Here is a 16,036-nt window from a genome sequence, read left to right as displayed (position 1 = left end):
CCTTCGCGAACCAATAGGAGGTGTCCATTTGAGGAACGTCATGACGCACTGCCCTTGTTGATGAATATGTATAAGTGAGATCAATACTGGTGCTCTTGGTGAATGTGCGTAAGTTTGAACGATATTTCCTTCAGAGTGATGGAAAAAAGATGTGAGTTCATATCAAACGATATTAGAAGAGCGTTTTTCAAAACTTTATATGTCCCATTTATCACACTGAAAACATTCAAAACAATGTCGTAATTACGGTAAAGGTTGAACCGTTAAGTGTGTGTGTATGTGTGTGTGTGTGTGTGTGTGTGTGTGTGTGTGTGTGGGGGGGGGGGGGGGGGGGTCCTTAGAGATGCGCTTTTGTTATGGTTAATGCGGTAGTTAAGCCGCACCCACCACTGTACGTTTCAGGAAATGCGAATCACTGCCCAGAAGGCTGACATCTCTGCAAGAAGTGTGCGGTTGTTTATATCGCAAAAATCCTTGTTATCATACAATAAAGTCGTGAGTCAGAAACAAGGAAGATGCTTTCTCCGCGGTAAGTTTCACAATTACATCTTGCGTCTCGCATTTGTGCTGTACGTTACACATCATTTGTGAGTCATGAATAAAGAATTACAGACTAGTTCTGTCTGATTTTGTTTGTCGTTTCGTTGTAATTTTATTACGTGGCTATCTGTAGTTTTGTAATGTCCCCATAAACACAAATTTACACCTTTTTTATTCTTTATAGGGTCCTAAAGTCTGCGTCGTCCCTGATGTGTAGAGGATTTTCAATGGGGCAAATGTGTAGACAAGGGAAAGCACCTGATATGGCAGATGGTATTTTTATATACATAAAAATGAACAAGTTATACACATATGCATATATAAATACACACATATGCATACATAAATATACAGCTATGGAAAAAGTTTCTTTGGAATTATTGTGGGTTTGAGTAAACTGTTCATTTATTAATTTTCTTTTCGCTTAATCCCTTAATTAACAGGGGTCGCCACAGCGGAACGAACCGCCAACTTATCCAGCATATGTTTTACACAGCTGCATGTTTTACCAGCTGCAACCCAACACTAGCAAACATCAATACACTCTCATTTACACACATGCACTACGGCCAATTTAGTTCATTCAATTGACCTAAAGCACATGTCTTTGGACTGTGGGGGAAACTGGAGCACCCGGAGAAAACACACGTGAACACGGGTAGAACATGCAAACTCCACACAGAAATGCCCACTGACCCAGCCGGGGCTCAAACCAGCATCCTTTTTGCTGTGAGGTAATCGTGCTTCCCACTGTGCCACCGTGACGCCTTAGAGTAAAATATTCTTATTTATCTTATTTTATAAAAGTCTGATAACTGGGTTGTGAATGGAAGGGCATCCGCTGTGTAAAACATATGCTGGATACATTGGCGGTTTATTATGCGACCACTGATGAATAAAGGGACTAAGACGAAGGAAATGACAGAATGAAATTATAAATTTCAGGTTATAGAATCATTGATTCTTAACTCTTTAGGTGTTATAACATTGTGGTTTCCAAAAGTGTGTATATATATATATATATATATATATATATATATATATATATATATATATATATATATATATATATATATATAGTGTATATATATAGTGGTATCGTTTTGTTGTTTTATGCTAAAACTATTTTAGATTTTGGAAATTGAATGCACATGATTGATGATTTATTAAGCATAAGACTGACAGCAACAATCAGAAGAATAGTGATGCCTGGGTAAAAGGTAGTGTGAAATACTGTAGCCATTAAAGTGAAATCATTGCTGATTTTATATAAACTGCTACTAATTAAAATGAATTAGACCGGACCCGCTCTAATGTTTGAAAATAATCTGTATTATAATTGTTTTTTTTTTTGATGCTTGAAACCACATTTTTGTCTTTGAGCTAAAAACATACACACTGTATTTTTTTTTTATTCCTACAGGTGAGATGTATGTCTAATCCTGAAGATATTTTGACAAGCTATATGTAATATGCATATGGCATTTATTGTTATCAAGTGTGAACTCAACAATTAAGGGGTTAAATAATAATTTATCATCAATTCCACGTTCTTACCAGTTTTTATGTTCCCACAGGAAACACATTTTTACTTGTGAGCAATGGTAAAATGAAATAACATTTAATCTTTGTGATTTGCTCAGACACCATCTTTCCGCATGTGGCTCAATTAAAAACTTTCCTGCTGTTGTCTTTGCTACAAGTGCATGAGTTTTCTAGCACTTTGTCATCTGCTAATTTTCCATTTTCAAATTTCTTAATCTTAGTTCCTCTTCAGTACATTGTTTCTGTTATCTTTTTTCAATATTATGTTCTGTAATGATAAAGATTTAGCTGTTTTAGCACTACATTTTGATAAATATACATTCTCGGTACACTTTTAAAGCTTAATTTTGCTCCTATTTATTTTCACAGTTCGCAACAGACTGAGGGAAATAGTCGGTGCCTCTACCAACTGGAGGTAGTTTACAGTTTACATTTTTATGTTAGATATTTATTTATTTTAATTATGATCTTTATAATGTTCCCCATTTCTTTTACAGAGATCATCAGCAAGCATTAGCTGAGCGTGCATCACTAAGCCAGTATCTTGCAAATAGTCAGGATGAACTACCCACAAAGACAATGAAGGACAGTGCAATTGAGGCACATCTTCCTCTGGGTACCCAGCCTGCTTTAAGAGAAAAATATCTCAACTATCATAACAGTGTCAGGTAATAAAAGACTATTCCTACTCGCATGTACCCATTAACTTGCCTGTTAAAAATAGTGACATTCTGAAACAGCAATTTTTCATGTTATGTTTTGATAAGAATACATAAGCTTTTGCTTAAATACCTTTTTTCTCAACAGATTTGGAAGAATATTGGAGGATTTGGACAGTTTAGCAGGTAACACAACTTAAATAATACAGGATTTGTTTTTACTGTGCACAGTAAACAGTTTCAGTACAACCATATTTGTCAACAAATAGGGGTGGGGCATTTGTTGTTTTATTACGACCATGGTGTTGTCTGCTACTGATGTTGCAAATCCTGCATCTACCACCTGCGCAGAAATCAAAAGGGTTGATAGGGTTGTAACCGGTTGTAACGCATGTTGCCAGATTGAGGAGATTTTAATATTTCGTTAATTGTCTGAGGTGATGAACATCATACAAGATCTTGAAACTTGGACAACATGGACAAAAACTTTACATAATTAGATTGGGCCATATGAATTTTCCATGAGAAATAAGTAAATAGGTCGGGGGCGGGAGATGGGTGTGAAATTAGGGAGACTCTCAGGAAAAACGGGAGTGTTGGCAGGGTGTTTGTTGGTTCGACCATCAACCGTTTTCTCAGAGGATGATAGGCTGACAAAACATTGCTGTCACTCTGATATTATATAAGTTTTATTTATGGAGAAAAATTACAAAGCACTGCAGTGTTTGGGTGTTTTTCTAAGATAATTAGTCTTACCGAAATGTGTATATTCCATACAAGCTGAAGCTGATCGGTCAGTTCTTGTCACGTGACTTGCGGTGCGTCCACATACTGACTAGGTGCATCTGGAAGACGCAATCGCATCACGCCACTTGTGCGCGCAAGCCGCACACCTCCATTGGAAATAACGAACTTGCCGCAAAGAAAAGACGCGATATGCGAGCGGCCTCAAAAATGCCGGCACCATTTGCGGTGTCCAGCAGTTGATCTTATTGCACAGACATCGTGGATTCACCTGATTTGTTGACAAATGAGTTGCGGATCCATTCCTTGGCATTTTGTGGGTGCTTCACTGGGCCTTTTCCCCTTAGCAAAGAAACTTCCCAAAGATGTCTGTTTCTTATTCATTTTGCTGCTTGTGGGATAAATTTGGGACTCAAGTGACTGAGATTGAAAATAAAAGATCATTCAGGCTCAGATAATAAATAAAACGAAAATAATTAATGATCTCTTGTGCGGCCCGGTCTCAATTGATCCACTGACCAGTACCGGTCCACGGCCCGGTGGTTGAGGACCACTGTTTTAGTCGATGTATGAGAAACTTGTTTGTTTACCAAATAAGTGGATTGTTCTGCCTCTGTTAAAGGCTGTGTACAGTTCATTTTGTCTGCACTGACAAAACCCATAACCAATCCCATTACCCATAACATCCTGGACAATGGGTGACCATCATTTCTCACTCCATGTCAGAACCACATCAAAGTGAAAGAGAAAATGTGCCATGGTGGGGAGCATAAATCTGTTGTTTTCCCCAATGCATTAAATCATTGTACTCTTGATGTGCAAACAGAAGATCAACTTGGAGTTAAAGCAGGGGTGGGCAAACTCGGTCCTGGAGGGCCAGTGTCCTGCACAGTTTAGCTCCAACTCTAATCAAACACTTATAGATTTCTAGTGATCATGAAGACACTGATTAGCATGTTCAGGTGTGTTTGATTAGTGCTAGAGCTAAACTTTGCAGGACAACGGCCCTCCAGGATCGAGTTTGCCCACCCCTGAGTTAAAGTGTTCGACAGAACCAAGAACGATAACAAACCTGCTTCAAAATGTCTTTTGAAGATAAGATGTTTTTTAAAGATCATGCAAGCAGAGTTCCACCAAGATGAAGAAAAAACTGGGTTGCTCCTTTGCCATTCAGGTCGCCTAGATCTAATAATAAATGGGAACAAGCGTTGTATTGCCTTAATTCTTTATGACACACACTAAGTAGAAACCCTGAATGAAGGAACAATTTTCTGCCTTCATGGAGAAACTTTTTCAGAATTGCCATGCAGAAAGAGCACCACCTGTTCAGGAGGATGAAGAATGTTAGTACTTATCCATTTTCAGTGTATTTCATCCACAAAAACCTGGCCAAATACGGGTGGTGTTTGATTCCAGTGCACCACACCAAGGCATTTCTCTGAACAATGTGCTACTCTCAGGCCCTGGCTTGAACAATTCATTGTTAGGTGTGTTGCTAAGGTTTAGACCACATTGCAATTATGGCAGACATCCAGCAGCTGTTCTGTGGTTTGCTGGTGAAAAAGGACCACAGAAGCTATCTGAGATTCCTCCTTTGCACATCCCTGCTCTACAGCAATGGTGACTTGATCTTAAAGAGGTGATAGTGTCATATGAGGGTGCATGTTTTTGGAAACAGCTCTTCATCAGTAGCTATATGCGGTCTGCAGTTAGCTGCTCAGAAAGTGAACAGGAGTATGGACTTGGCACTTCATATTTCATTAACAGGCACTTCTATGTGGATGACGGCCTTATGTCCATTTACTGCAGAAGCTATTGACCTGCTAAAACGCATGCACGAATCATTTTCAAGTCGAATATTAAACTCAACAAGATAACCTCAAACAGTGTCAAGGTCATGCAAGCTTTCCCAATGGTACAACAGTACATGCACCTAATTGGATTTGGATTGTAAACATTAAATTAAAGCTAAAAAGGCATTTTTTTTTATTTCATATATTGCGTTTTTAGTTTCGATGCTCCCAAAATAATTCTGCATAAATACGTAGTTTTTAAAAAAATTTTTTACCAACTTCTGCACTGAAATAGCAAAAAATGTCCACAGACTCTGTCTGGTCCTAGTTATTAGTATAACAGATTATTCATGTTTGTCTCTTTAGTGCTCATCTGTTACTCTCACACGTGGAATAAGGAGCTGCAAAGATCTCCACTATCTATTGTCACCGCCTTAGTGGACAAGATTGGTATTGCCTCTTGTATAGAATTCTTAAAAATTATAAATTACTACAAATGATAAATTATGTTAAGTTATTTTTTGCTGTTTTACAGACATGCGAAAAAACATCATCTACCCAGACTGTGACATCAAGTTCACAGGTCACGTGACATGGGTTGGCAAGACCTCAATAGAAGCCAAAATGCACATGTCTCAGGTATTTAGTCTTTTTTTCCTAAAGCATAAATGTTATATATTAATCATAAAAATTAAAACTAACTTTTTTCCCCACAGTTTCACGATGGGGCGTACTCCGATGTTTTAGATGCTACGTTTGTAATGGTGGCTCGAGATCCTGAAAACAAAAGGTAAAGTCTGCTGGTATGATCAATATGTGTGTGATTTGTGTATGCAAATTAATGCAAGGGGCGTCTACTGTTCATCCAGGGCAGCTTTTATAAACCCTTTGAAACCAGAAGGACCAGAGGAAGAGGCCATTTTCCAGCAGGGGGAAAGTGAGCAGCATTTTGGTTTGTTTGCAGTCACTTTCATTTAAAGCATTTAAAGTAAGACTAGTGGTCTTTACATTGGTCAGTAAACAAGAAGAGGCGTGTGGAGCTGAGCACGGCGTCTCTTTTGAAAGTGGCTCCTACAGCGGAGGAGAGGACACTCATTCACAACCAGTTCCTCAACACTCTTGACACACGGTGAGTTTATCAGCATTACACAGGGAGAAATTCCATTTTTTATGAGCCATTTTTAAAGAATAGTTACTTTTACCTTATAGGACTGTCAGCTTTCGGAGTCGGATTTTACCGCCAAATTCAGTGTGGATGGAAGATGCCAAAATGAAAGGGCTTGAGATTTGCCATCCACAGGTAAGATTTTATAGAGTGTGTTTGTACTTGGTTAAAATTAAACAAACTCCAGTGAAAGCTGCTATTTGAAGATGGAAAACAAGCTTGAAGAGTCCTCTGAAAAGTCGAGACTGTTGAGTGCATTTCAAGAGTTTACACTTAGAAAATGCTTGACGATGTTAGCAGGTTTGGTATGCTGTCCTGGGAGAGAACCCTGAGCTCGGAGATAGATGAGCCCAAGGCTCCCTCCTGGTCAATGAGCATTATGAGGGATACGAGATCAGGTAGTTCTCGAGAGCTCCCCCCAATTTGTTTGGCCTATAGCTTGATTAAAAAAATGTCTCTATAGGAAACGACCACCAGCCAAGCCAGTGCATACACATTAAGTGCTTGTGACTGTTACTAGTATTTAATTTACTTGTCACATGTGTTTAGACTGTGGGAAGAAACCGGAGTACCCAGCGAAAACCCATGCGAACACAGGGAGAACATGTAAACTCCGCACAGAAAAAGCTGACTGGCTCAGCTAGGACTTGAACTAGCAATCTTCTTGCTGTGAGGCAGCAGTGTCACTGAGCCGCCGTGTCACCCGATCCTAGAATAGAAATGAAGGGATGGATGTGGGGGGTCTTCCAAAATGAAGATAGGGAATAAAGTTAGGCTGGATATTTGTTAAATTTGGAATAATCCGATTGGCTAGCTAATGATAAGGGATAGGGTCCAGTTGCAGTCAATCAAATCACGTGCTCCTCTCGAAATTAGTTTGTGAAACTTCACTTAATACAGCACCCAGCAATGTTTAGATGTTCTGTAGTTCCTTTGCAATATGCGACTCATGCTAGAATTGTGGGTACATTTTAGGCATTTTCCTAAAACTGGATTGATATAAAGCAATTGTGTGTGTTTAAGTTAACTAAACCCATTATTATTGTATCAAAATGCTTAAATTTGATATGGAACATTTGGTTGTTACAAATTGTTGTTTAAATTATTGCTTAATTTTGAGAACCACTAACAAAGTTGACAGTTGACATTTTTTTCCATTTTGTGCTTTAGCTCAACATGGGTTGTTGCTAGATCAGATATGGTTGCGGTCGGAAGTTAACAAGAATTATTTATATTATTTTTTAAATTTCCCATTAATTGTATATTAATGTTGTCTACTCCTACCTCAAACGTCACAGCAATGTAAAAACAGTAGTTGTACCGAGTATTATTTATGAAATAGAATTTATTGGGTAATTTAATAAATAACATAAGCGCCTACCCCCACCCCAACCCTAAACCCAACCGTCACAGCAATGTAAAAACAGTAGTTGTACCAAGTATTATTTATAAAATATAATTTATTGGGTAATTTAATAAATAACATAAGCGCCTACCCCCGCCCCAACCCTAAACCCAACCCTCACAGCAATGTAAAAATAGTAGTTGCACCGAGTATTATTCATGTTATTTATTAAATTTCCCAGTAAATTGTATTTTATTAACAGCTACCCCCATCCCAACCCTAAACCCAACCGCCACAGTACTGTAAAAATATCAATTATTGTTATACAGTGTTACAAAAGTGATGCTATATTGATGCATGTGTTCAAATCTGTATCCTATCTAGACTTTACCCTCAACATGCTAACTTCAACCCAGATACCAAATGGCATGTCTACAGCAGAATTGAGCGCAATGGGGTATATGCACACAGACTTTTAATTTCAGTCTACCAGCCCCAAGGCTTTTGGTTAATTGTCATCCCATACAAAATCACCACGTTTAAGGTCTGATTTCTTTAAAAAAAAAAAAGCTATCTTCAGTGCCTGGCTGAGATATGAAATTAAGTGGTTATCAGACCAAACAAGAAGCACTAAATTAATTTTTCCGCACCATGTATTTAAAATATGGAAATTAATTTTACCCCAGAATTTTTAATGGAATTTCTGCTCTAGCCTGCTGCTAACAAAGAGCATAGAAACACCAAGAGGCGACACTTTAGATTTGGAAAACAGCCAATAGATGGCGCGGTGGCCATTTTGGAATGAAAATTCAAATAGAACAACAGCATATTTTAAGTCTGTAAAATAAACTATTAAAAGTACTGATGATTGTGAGTGTTGTATTGTCGTCTTACAGGTTGTAGCTCAGCTTTAATGCACTTTTTAAATAAATAAATAAAAGCAGCTGCTTCCCATCGTGACAGCAATAAGATCCGATGGACAGCCGACCACTTTCACTCCAAAATGGCTGAATCCAGGGCTGCTGCTGGGCGCCTGCTGTTGCAATGGAACATTCTATTGAGTGTCGCCTCTTGGTCATTCTAAGCTCTTTGCTGCTAATGACGGCGCCTGCATCTTTCATCTATTTTTACTCTTTAACTGTCAAATGAATGCTTAAGTCAGTTTAACTGATTATATTTGAATTACATTGCAACATCAATGTTGTTGGAACCCAATGAAATTGTAAATAGTCACATAAACCATTCACTGGGCTGTGAATGGCTGTGATGAAGCAGTTTATCATTGGCTGAAAAACACTAGCTGTGCATATAGCCCATTTCATCATATTATTAGTGTTTTTAAAAAGTGAATGAGAAATTCATGGATATATCAAAGTAACGGCGTTGACAACTAATGAATCTACCACTGGTGTATCCTAAACATTTTCAACAAATTAATGAGAGAAGAATAAGGGCATACCTCAATTTCTGCCACAAAATGTGAAGTCAAATGCTTTTTCTATGAGTGATTTAAATATTGTTATGCTATTTTATAACCAGTGTAACAGAGTTGACCAGAACAAAGTTTATAAGTTAATATTTTCAAGAAAAATGACTTTAAATACAAATGCAAACATTCCTTTTAGCGATAACTTCATATACAGCAGGGAAAATAAGTATTAAACACGTCACCATTTTTCTCAGAAAACATATTTCTAAAGGTGCTGTTGAATTTTCACCATTTGTTGGTAACAACTAAAGAAATCCATATATGCAAAGAAAACAAAACAAATTTACAAATTAAGTTATATGTAATAAAATGAAAGGACACGGGGAAAAAGTGCTAAACACATGAAGTAAGGGAGGTATAGAAAGGCAGTCAAAGCCCAAACAGCAGCTGAAATCTCTCAGAAGTTATTCAGCAACCCTCTGACCTTCGTCATTGTAAATGAATATTAGCTGCTTCAGTCCAACATCTACATTATCAGGATGATGAAGATGAAACCAGAGTGGACATTTCAGCAAAACAATGACCCAAAACGCAATCAAGGAAACGAGCAAATGGTTTCAGAGAAAGAAAATCAAGCTGCAGAATGGCCTAGCCAATCACCTGACTTGAATCAGACTTGAGGCATCTTAAAGCTGCCAATACCAAAAAACCTTTTATATAAAGTATTAAATACGTTTCAGTAGTTCAGGACTTTCTCCTTGTGTCATTTCATTGTTATTACAAAGCTATTTTTTCAGATTTTTTTGTTTTGTTTTATTTTTATGTTTGTATTGTTTGGGTTTTTACCCAAATCTGGTTCAATGTCAAATGTCAACAGCCTATATTTCTATCCTATAGAAATATTATTCCCAGGAAATAAACATAACATGTTGAATACTTATTTCCCCCACTGTAATTTGTGTTATTATTCAAAACGAAATCAAGTTTTTGTTTTCCGAAAAAAATAATAGGTTTGTCTTGGAGACCAAAAAGTACCAATATTATTTCATCTTCAAAATAACAGTCTGAATCTGAAGTGAACCAGAACTAAATGTATTAGTTGGTTAATTAGTAGACTAAACGAACCAAGAAAAGTAAAGAACATTTGAAACACATCCCATTCTCAGTGTAACTGTAATGCTCATTGACACTGTTAATTAGTATGTTTACTTCTTGTTTTATTTGCTTTTTTTTTGCATTTAAACAGGAAAGAAATATCTTTAACCGGATATTTGGTGGTTTTCTGATGAGAAAGGCTTATGAGCTTGGTTGGGCCAATGCTTGTGCATTTGCGTAAGAGATTTCTGTGATGGTCTTTTGAATATTTACTGTAAAGAAGTCTTGATTTCTCCACATGACTGTATTTGTGCTTTCCAGTGGATGTAGACCTACGCTGGTGGCTGTAGATGATATCTTATTCAGGAGGCCAGTAGAAATCGGCTCTTTGCTGTTGCTGTCCTCACAGGTTTCAGAGTTCTTAATAATTAACAGATGTACAAATATTTCCGTCTGTCCTTCAGAATAATATTGTTGATAACTCTGTGCTGTCAGGTTTGTTACACAGAAGGAATGCACGTCCAGGTCCGCGTTCACACAGAGGTGCTCGACCCACTGACCCGACAGCACAGCACCACCAATGTGTTTCACTTCACTTTTCATGTTGATAAAGATGTTCCAGCTGTTGTGCCACAGAGCTACGGAGGTCAGATTTTTATATTTCTATAATTATATAGTTTTCTTTTGTTTTACACATATTGCCATATTGGCCAGGTTCACACTGTAAAGTGTAGGAGAGACAAACTCACTTAAAGTAATAGTTTAGGTCACCCAAAAATAAAAATGTTCTCACTATTTACCCTCAAGTGTTTCCAAACCTTTATAACTTCCTTCTTTTTTGTTGAACTCAAAAGAAAATAGTTTGAAGAAATCTGAAAACCTGTCACCATTGACTTCCATAGTAAGAAAAACAAATGCCATGGAAGTCAATAGTTATAGGTTTCCAGCTTTCTTTGGAATATCTTCTTTTATGTTCAACAGAAGAAGGAAAGTCAATCAGGTTTGTTACAAGCAAAGTGTCAGTAAATAATGACACATTTTTCATTTTTGGGTGAACTATCCCTTAAAATATGCCACAGCCATATCGCCCTGCAACCCAAGACCGGTTACTCACTGAAGCTAAGCAAGGCTGAGCCTGGTCAGTATCTGTATGGGAGACCACATGGTATAACCAGGTTGCTGTTGGAAGTGGTGCTAGTGAGGCCAGCAGGGGGCACTCAATCTGCGACTGTGTGAGTCCTTATTCCCCAGTATAGTGAAGGGGACACTATACTGTCAGTGAGCACCTTCTTTCGGATGAGGTGTTAAACTGAGGTCCTGACTCTCTGTGGTCATTAAAAAAAGTCCCATGTCACTTCTTGGCAATTCCCTCCATCAACCCTTACCATCATGGCCTCCCAATCATCCCCATCCACTGAATTGGCTTAATCACTAGCTGCGTCCCAAATCACATACTTATGCACTATTCTACGCCATTTTGTAGTATAAATAGTGTAAGAAGTACGTTCACACTGAAAACTCTAAAAACAATAAGTGCACTTTAATTACCCGGATGATGCACTCATTCAGCCGATAAAATTAAGCGTGGAATGATGGACACTTTTTAGCACTCAACGACCGCAGGCTTGCTCAAGTAGCGGAAGGGGCGGAGCTATCGGGCGCACATTTGGAAAACTTTATTTTGGATGGTGAAAGCAAAATTTTTCTACGAGAGTGATTATAGCATCTCCCAATGGTGAATGCGGTTAAACGCATGGCAAGTATTATTTGATAGTTTACTGATTTGGCAACTGTCAAACGTCATCAGGGAAACGGTTTGAATTTTCGCTCAGTAAAAAAACATTAGTGCTCCATTTGGGACAACACTACATGCATATACTATGCTGTTGAGTGTGTAAGTGCATAAGTATATAGTGTATAGTGTATAGTGTGCCATTTGAGACGCAGCTACTGTCTCTCCACTCCATCAATAGGTGGTGTGTGGTGAGCGCACTGGCACCGTTGTCCTGTGGCTGCCGTCGCATCGTCCAAATGGATGCTGCACACTGGTGGTGGTGTGGAGACCCCTCTCATGATTGTGAAGCCCTTTGGGTGTATTGCGATACACGATAAATGTGCTATGTAAATACACATTACATTCAGGGAGTTAATGAGTAATTTATTAATATAGAACTATAGGGTAGCACTTTATTTTGTGTCCATTACACGTTCCATGTTCTTACTATAATTATTACAATTAATTATGCATAATTACATGCAACTAACCCTAAACCTAAAGTACAAATAATAACTAATATTACTCAGTAGTTAAATGAATAGATACAGTGTAATAAAGACACCATAAAATAAAGAGTGTAACTCTGTAATCACTGTAACCAAAGAACTTCCTGTTTTATTTAATGTTTGGTATCCACTATGTTGGTGCAAAATTAACTTTACAGTGAGTTAATTCTCAATATGGAAGGCAATTTAAACTTAACCTCTTGTAAAAGAGGCTTTTTTGTTTTAAGTTTTACAATGTGGATTATTTATTTCTAAGATACAGCGTTAGACTTTAAAGGGATTGTTCACCCACAAATTTTAATTCTGTCATAATTTACTCACCCTCAAGGAGTTCCAAACCTTTATGAATTTCTTTATTCTGCTGAACACAAAAGAAGATATTTTGGAGAAAGCTGAAAACCATCAACTTCTATAGTAGAAAAAACTAATAAAATTGAAGTCAATAGTTACACGTTTCCAGCTTTCTTCAAAATATCTACTTTTATGGTCAACAGAAATAAACAGTTTGAAACAAGTGGAGGATGAGTAAATAATGAGAATTTTCAGTTTTGGGTGAATGATACCGTTACGTTTATTATGAGCTTGCTCTTTTTTTTTTTTTTTTTTTTTTTTTTTGCTATTTTATGGCAACCTGGCAACACTAGAGACAAAACTTTATTCCCTTTCATTTATTGTACTGTGCATTCATAAGAGGTCAATCATTCTTTAACAAGTCTTTAACATTTCCTAGTTGTTCACTTAGGTTTTGTACACACTGCATACAATAGCTGTAAATGTGGTTGCCACTACCTACATTTTTCACAAACTCCTATGACTTATTGACCTATAATTGTAAATGACAGGATTAAACACTTACAGGTGAACTGGCAACCAAATCTAGCTGCACTGTGCACATGGCGATTTGTAACTTAACATTGTTGTCATTTGCAGAATCAATGCTTTACCTGGACGGAAAGAGGCACTTTGATGAGACCATGAGGACCCAAAGTTGATCATCCTGGGATGCTGATAGGATGTGATTCCTGAAAAAGCAGCAGTGATGGTCATCGCTGTGGTTTCATGAGAATGTGTATGTGTGGAGTCAACCATCATTACTCTTGCTCCGTTCAATTCATATGCACTATTATATTTTCTAGCATTTTTATATTAATGTTATATATTATTTTTCTCAATTGATGAAACATTTAGGTAAATTATCTGTTTGATGTTTTTTGCAGGCAAATCTCAACATGTTTAGTTGTTATAACTTATAACTGACCATGTTTTGCTTGCATTTCAGTGACATTCACAATGAGAGAGTACTTTAAAGACTCTTAAATCACATGATTTTGGTTACAGTGATGGAATTGACCTGTTTCGTAGTGTTACAGATCTGAATTTAGCCAGAGCATTTTATGAACAACTCCTTGGAAAAGACTATATGCGCACAAACTTTGAGATTAAATCCAGTCTTCCTCTCTTGATTTATGAGTACACTCCAAAAACTTTGTAACTGAGAGCAAAGTATACATAAGACTGGTTTTGCAGTTAAATGCACATATATTTACTGTACGAATGCTGACAAGTCGCATATATATGTAAACATTCTTTTTACTTTATTATAAATGTTTATGAAAGGTGGTATTATGGTTTTACAGTCTGTAAAAACGAATATGAGTAGATCCTGGAAGATGATGGTTTTCTTGTACACACTACCTGTGCCAGATTGACCAAAACTGACAAATGAATGCATGCCTTTTCAATTTTTTTTCTACAAAGTACATTTAGCCTTATAAGCATTAATTTTAATAATAATAAAACACATTTTTCTTATTTTATGCATTTGTATAACAGTTATATTTTTGTTTGTTTCTTAATGTACTGTTGTCAACACAGAATCCTAAATATGTTTATCTGCATTGCCTTATTGTAATACATATCTCAGAGATGTAATCTATTTTGATTTCTTATTTCCACAAGTAACAGTGTCCAGTACCGGGTGTATTACTCATGGTTTCTGTGATCTAAGAAAATTTTTTTGCATTGCTGCTCACGTGTATTTGTTTTGTCAGACATTTGCACTGAAAATGAAGTGTTGAAAATAAAACTTGTGTGTTTTTTTTTTATAAATGTACTTTTAGAGAACATTTTGAGGTATTATGTGTGTTAAAAAAAATCTTAGCCTTTACATTTATAAAATCACCTTGTGAAAAAAAGGATTCAGTAAACAACTACTATCCATCTAAAATAAAATACTGTTTTATCAGAGTAGCATACTAAGGACTCATTTTTTTATTCTCAGTATGAGTGTAAAAAATTTTTTTTTAAATCCAAAATCAGGTAGAGCATGCTTCATATGGAGGACAAAACCTGCAAAAACTAAACAAATAAATAAATATGCAAATTAATTAAATAATCCCCAAATTTCTGCATAAATAAAACAATAAATAAATATGCATATTAATAAATAAAATATAAATATACAAATTCCTACATAAATAAAACAATAAATACATATGCATATTAATTTCTGTTTAAAGGAGAGAATTTTTTTAGACACATTTCTAAACATGATAGTTTTAATAACTTATTTCTAATAACTGGTTTATTTTATCTTTGCCATGATGACAGTAAATGTTTGACTAGATATTTTTCAAGACACTTCTATACAGCTTAAAGTGATATTTAAAGGCTTAACTAGGTTATTTAGGTTAACTAGGCAGGTTAGGGTAATTAGGCGAGTTATTATAACGATGGTTTGTTCTGTAGACTATCGAAAAAATATATCGCTTAAAGGGGCTAATAATTTTGACCTTAAAATGACGTTTAAAAAATTAAAATCTGCTTTTATTTTAGCCGAAATAAAACAAATAAGACTTTCTCCAGAAGAAAAAATATTATCAGACATACTGTGAAAATTTCCTTGCTCTGTTAAACATCATTTGGGAAATATTTAAAAATGAAAAAAAAATTAAAAAGGGGGCTAATAATTCTGACTTCAAGTGTGTGTGTGTGTGTGTGTGTGTGTGTGTGTATGTATATATGTATATATATATATATATATATATATATATATATATATATATATATATATATATATATATATAAACAAATTCCTGCACAAATAACAAATAGTGCGGTCATAAATAGTTTGCGTATTTATTTATTGTTTTATGCAAAAATTTGTAAATTTATATATACATTTTTTATTTAATTTAGTATTTATGTTTTTATTTATTGTTTTATTCATGCAGGAGTTTGTTTGTTTGTTTATTTATATATTTGCGTATTTGTTTATTTATCTATTGTTTTGCAGGTTTCGTCCTCCATAGCCTCCACAGATAAACAACAAAATGATAAGTCCAAGGCACTCGAGAAATAAGTGAAAAAAAATGTAAAACATTTACTTTTCGAGTGGCTTGGACTTATCATTTTGTTGTTTATCTTTATTTTAACTTT

General features: G+C 36.0%; 1 protein-coding gene across 2 annotated transcripts; it reads left to right on the top strand.

Annotated features, from left to right (window-relative positions):
* The first annotated feature begins 411 nt into the window (after window positions 1-411).
* LOC130218345 (acyl-coenzyme A thioesterase 9, mitochondrial-like) lies at window positions 412-14,684 on the top strand. 2 transcript variants are annotated; one of them, XM_056450527.1, is made up of 16 exons: window positions 412-529; window positions 725-813; window positions 2,118-2,144; window positions 2,455-2,500; window positions 2,583-2,753; window positions 2,893-2,930; window positions 5,648-5,731; window positions 5,817-5,920; window positions 5,998-6,071; window positions 6,151-6,218; window positions 6,299-6,410; window positions 6,491-6,581; window positions 10,467-10,552; window positions 10,637-10,724; window positions 10,811-10,961; window positions 13,529-14,684. In XM_056450527.1, the coding sequence occupies exons 1-16, from the start codon at window positions 516-518 to the stop codon at window positions 13,588-13,590; spliced, it is 1,305 nt and encodes a 434-aa protein (XP_056306502.1). In that variant the 5' UTR covers window positions 412-515; the 3' UTR covers window positions 13,591-14,684. The 2 variants fall into 2 exon arrangements, with proteins under 2 accessions (XP_056306502.1, XP_056306503.1); XM_056450528.1 differs by lacking the exon at window positions 2,118-2,144.
* The last annotated feature ends 1,352 nt before the right edge of the window (window positions 14,685-16,036 follow it).

This window comes from Danio aesculapii, chromosome 24, assembly GCF_903798145.1.
Source record: "Danio aesculapii chromosome 24, fDanAes4.1, whole genome shotgun sequence".
NCBI lineage: Eukaryota > Metazoa > Chordata > Actinopteri > Cypriniformes > Danionidae > Danio > Danio aesculapii.
This window is presented reverse-complemented; position numbering and strand designations above follow the sequence as displayed.